The sequence below is a fragment of the Medicago truncatula genome, chromosome 8 (genome assembly GCF_003473485.1).
Source record: "Medicago truncatula cultivar Jemalong A17 chromosome 8, MtrunA17r5.0-ANR, whole genome shotgun sequence".
Taxonomy (NCBI): Eukaryota; Viridiplantae; Streptophyta; class Magnoliopsida; order Fabales; family Fabaceae; genus Medicago; species Medicago truncatula.
The window spans coordinates 33,342,267-33,347,354 of NC_053049.1; the positions used below are offsets into that span (position 1 = coordinate 33,342,267).

At 34.8% G+C, this 5,088-nt stretch overlaps 1 protein-coding gene across 1 annotated transcript; it reads left to right on the plus strand.

Annotated features, from left to right (window-relative positions):
* The first annotated feature begins 725 nt into the window (after nucleotides 1-725).
* On the plus strand, nucleotides 726-4,558 carry LOC11446520 (monosaccharide-sensing protein 2). The gene is made up of 6 exons (XM_039829141.1): nucleotides 726-804; nucleotides 1,045-1,611; nucleotides 1,798-2,214; nucleotides 2,753-3,213; nucleotides 3,379-3,566; nucleotides 4,120-4,558. The coding sequence occupies exons 1-6, from the start codon at nucleotides 726-728 to the stop codon at nucleotides 4,556-4,558; spliced, it is 2,151 nt and encodes a 716-aa protein (XP_039685075.1).
* The last annotated feature ends 530 nt before the right edge of the window (nucleotides 4,559-5,088 follow it).

Consider the following 5,088-nt stretch of genomic DNA (forward strand, 5'->3'; position numbering starts at 1 on the left):
AAAAAAAAAAAAAAAAAAACAAACTTTAGATGACATTAATTAGTTTTATTAAAAAAGATAAGAGTAATTGACAAAGGTATAATTGACAAATTCTACCCTTAAAACACCAAAAATACACTTAAATAGGAACGAAAAATTCACCATAAAAAAAAAATAAAAAAATAAAATAAAATCGTGAAATAGATGAGTTAAACCTCCGTTTAAACGAATTTTTCAAAAAAAATAAATAAATAAATTGGAGGTTTAACTGATAGATCGTGGCAAGCCATGTTATGCTCCTAATATAGTGCTAATCTCTACCACCTTTGTGTTCAAAAATAGTAAAACATTCGTGGCTTGATCTTAGTCACAGAAATTTTCAATGATTTCATTCTCAAGAAATTTGGGTTGCCATTCTTCTTTTGATCGTCAATTAATCAACTGAACAAAAATCCACTTTAACAACTTCATTGCCAGACAATAGATATGTGACATATGAATTGAATAACATGAAGAACAAAAACTTAGGACACATTAATGTATGCCGAACAATATGAAACAAGTTAACTAAAATTTGCACATTTTAATCGAAAGGTGTTCTAATTAAGCATGGTATTGGATTTGGAACACAGTGATGCAGAGCTAACTAATAGTTCTAAGTGTTTTGTTTGAGAACATATATACAAGTAATCTAAAGTATGTTCTTGGTTTGGTTAATTTTTCTATGTTATTAGCCAAGAACAATCATGAGGGAAATTGTTATGATTGCAACTGCTGCTACACTTGGGAATTTGTTGGTGGGATGGGATAGTTCAACCATTGCAGGTGTGTGTGCGCTCGTGTGTATTTTATTATGGCATCTCTTCTATTGTTTATTTGTGTTTATTGTCATTGTTAAGATATGTATTTAATTACTGGACACAGCATTGACACGTCGACACCGGTAAAAATTTAATGAGACAAGTTAATTGAATGTATTTACATGTATCAGTGTTGTGTCAATGTCCGAACACGCCTTGTGTCGTGCTAACTTGTGTTGTGTATGATACTACAAAATCACTGCAGGTGGCATGAGATACATCAAACAAGAATTCAACTTAGAAACTGATCCAACGCTTGAAGGACTAATTGTGTCCATGTCATTTCTCACTGGAACATTTGTAACAATATTCTCCGGCACAGTTTCAGATATGTTCGGAAGGCGTCCGATGTTAATAACATCCTCAATCATGTTTTTCTTAAGTGGTTTAGTTATGTTATGGGCTCCAAATGTTCCTGTTGTACTGTTTTCAAGGCTATTGAATGGAATTGCAATTGCATTAGCCATCAGTCTAACTCCTCTCTACATATCTGAGATAGCACCACCTGATATAAGAGGCTTGCTCAATACTCTTCCTATGTTTTCATCCTCTTTGGGAATGTTTTTGGCTTACATCTTGGTTTTCTCTATATCCTTGATGGATTCACCAAGTTGGAGAGGCATGCTTGGTATTGTTTCCATTCATTCTGTTGCTTATTTTTTTCTCGCCGTCTTTTACCTCCCCGAATCTCCTCCTTGGCTTGTAAGTAAAGGAAGAATATCTGAGGCTAAGAGAGTTCTGCGCAGAATTCGTGGAGTTGAAGATGTTTCAGGTGAAAATAAATAGCTGGACTATCTGTCTTCGTTTATTCATCTGTTATACGGATAGTTTATACATAAGCAGTTATATTGTGAATGCTTAATTAAGTTGTTCGTCAAAACAGGCCTCATTATTGTTTCCGACATTATTTTCATGAGGCTAACATGGATACTGAATTGTATTTTACTTTGATCTATAGGAGAATTGGCTTTGCTAGCTGAGGGAATGAATCCTGGAGGCGAAGCAACCACTATAGAAGAATACATAATTACCCCAGCAAGTGAGCTCCTTTCAAACAAGGAAGCTGGGAAGGATTGCATAAAGCTTTATGGACCTAATCAAGGAGAACTTTCAATGATTGCACAACAAGTAACCAGACAAAGTAGCACGATATCGGGAGGCATGTTAACAATTTCGCGCCAAGGAAGCACGACTTCCCATGTTTCTTATAGTATTAAGGACAATATTGTCAATCTCTTTAGTAGCATGCATGAAAATAGTCCTCCTGAAGGTGGAGGTTCAAGAGGAAGTATGCTAATTTCTAAAGTGTCGAGTAATGATCCGAGTCCCTTTGGTACAAATGACAACCTGCATACTCCATTACTTCTACATGAAGGTAGTGTTTTTTATCAATTTAATAATAACAATAATTACATACAAGATATGCCCCCCAATACACATATTATAGTTACAATCATACTTCAGGGGAGAAGATAAATAAACATATATATGAGCATACATATAAACAAATTTAGAATCTACAATATGTTGACTTATCAAATATAATTGGAATATCTTGATTCATCGATAATAATCTTTTAGTGGCAGTAATCCTGAAACACATAGAAAGATAGGTAACGGATGCATGTTGACTTGTGTTTCTTGCTCAATCGGAACTTTATATGCCTTGGACGCTCTTCAAATGAAGAGAAGAGACAATGTGGTATTTCAGGTATATTGGAGACCATAACCTGTATAAATGGTGATTGCCAATTAGGGTTTTCATTATTCTGAAATCGGTCATCAATGCCATTTGCGCATATTTGAGTCCATATCAATTCGCCAATTTTTCAATTAGAAATCTAATTAGTCTTATTAATTAATTTGATCACTAATCAATTAAGACTCACAATTTAATTAAAACATTTCAACAGGTAGTGCAATGGAGAAGGACAAAGGTTCAGGATCAAGGGACAAGTTAACCATGGGGAGCAATAGCAACCTTAGAAGTAATACAGAATTGATTCAAGGTGCTGGTGGAGATATACCAAAGAACACAAACATTGGTGGAGGTTGGCAGTTGGTTTATAAGTCAATCGAAGCAACTGAGGGTGTTAAAAAGGAAGCGGGATTGCAAAGGGTTTATCTTCATGCAGATTCTAGTGCAGTGTCACGACAAGGTTCATTTACTTCAATTTCTGGTTATGACTTGCATGCAGAACATGTTGGTGAATCTTTTCCGGCAGCTGCTCTTGTTAGTCGTTCAATTCTTAGTACTAAGAATAAGAAGATTAAACCAGAAGTTATTCCAAAACGTGCAAGTTGGGAAGGTTTGTTAGATCCTGGTGTAAAGAGAGCATTAGTTGTTGGAATAGGACTTCAAGTTCTTCAGCAGGTACTATCCTAATTAAAATTGAGATTACAATACTTGTGTAGCTCCGACACATCGAATTGAAGGTGTGTTTGGTGTCTGACATTGAAATGACACTGACAACGTGGTTACATTCAACTATTTTATTAGATTCTTTTCTTGGATTCTGAAAAATAATCTACATTGCAGGCTTCTGGTATAAATGGATTTATATTCTATGCTCCACAAATACTTGATCAAGCAGGAGTTGGAGCACTTTTGTCCAATCTGGGCATTAGTTCAGCGTCTTCTTCTTTACTTGTAAATGTCGTAACAACATTCTGCATGCTTCCTTGTATAGCTATTTCCATGAGGTTGATGGATATATCAGGAAGGAGGTATGTTTACACTGAGTCATAGCCTGAATTTCCTTTTAGTACTGTACCTGTTCTTGCAAGAAAACGACATGACACCGACACATTTAGTTAAAGGCGTGTTTGTTGTCCAACACATATTAGTGTCGGAAAACGACACGACACCGACACATTTAGTTAAAATATTCAATCGCTTACATTTTCTCAAATTACTGACAATGACCACATGTTAGTGTCATTGTCGTCTTTGTAATCCGTATCATTGTCGGTAGTTCATAGATTTTTTTTTGAACAATCGGTAGTTCATAGATTGAGACCTAGTTGATCGTAGAGAAATGAAAAGTACGATTCATTCTTAGTCACTTCTAGGAATTTTTAAGGATATTAGTCTGTATGCAAGACTATTTTAAGCGACATGAAATTTTTTAAGATCAAATTGATACTTTTCATTTCTCAGAATTCAAACTAGTCTATATCTCTTGACGGAGAACTTTACCACCCTCTGTGGTCCTATCCGACTCGAGGGATTAGAATATATGTATAATGACCATGACATTGTTTATTTCTTATGGCACAGGTCAATAATGCTCTACACAATTCCAATTCTGATACTTTCTCTCATGATACTAGTACTCAAAGACTTATTTCACCTAAGTTCAATCCTCAATGCAGCAATAACAGCAATATGTGTTGTAACATATGAAAGCATATTCTGCATGGGTTTTGGTGTGATACCAAACATCATATCTGCTGAAATATTTCCAACAAGTGTTCGAGGAATATGTATTTCAATTTGTTTACTTACATATTGGATATGTACCTTGATCATCACTTCTTTGTTTCCTTTCTTGCTTCAACTCCTTGGTCTTACTGGTGTGTTTGGATTGTTTGTTGTTGGTTGCATTGTTTCTTGGATTTTTGTTTACTTGAAAGTTCCTGAAACTAAAGGTATGCCTTTAGAAGTTATCATTGAGTTCTTTGCTTTTGGTTCAAAACCAGCTGAAACTATTGACTGAGCAAAAGGTGAGTACAGCTATCAAGCACGGACACTCCTCGGATTAAACGTCTCCCATCCGACACCGACATGACAAATTATTAGCGGCGTCGGTGTGTCAGTGTCTGTATCCGTACTTCATAGCTATATAGTTGCGTAACACAAGAATTATCATCACAGCAAACAGCAGAAAAAGAATGAGAAGCAGCTTCAATTATGTCTGATTGATTCACTTCAATTGTGAGAAAAAAATTGTTATGGTGAAAGAGTTGAAAAATTACATTGATCATATAGGCAAGTTTATATTTTAGTCCTTTGAAGAGGAAAAAAGAAGTGTGATATAAAATGTAGTTGGACACAATGTAATTAGACACACTTTAAGGCTATTCGTTCCTTGGAGATGAATTTTTCCCACACTTAATGTATGTTTGGATTAAAAATTGTAAATGTGCTTTTTAATTAAATGTTATTTTTCAATTGTAAATATACATTTTTTACAAGTGTTTTATGTTTGGATACTTTCATTGTAAACGTATAATATTTTTTTCCTTG

Coding starts and splice junctions, on each gene's coding strand:
- LOC11446520 (XM_039829141.1), top strand. CDS start 726: ATGAGGGAAATTGTTATGATTGCAACTGCTGCTACACTTGGGAATTTG. Junction 805..1,044: donor GGATAGTTCAACCATTGCAG/GTGTGTGTGCGC, acceptor AAATCACTGCAG/GTGGCATGAGATACATCAAA. Junction 2,215..2,752: donor TCCATTACTTCTACATGAAG/GTAGTGTTTTTT, acceptor ACATTTCAACAG/GTAGTGCAATGGAGAAGGAC.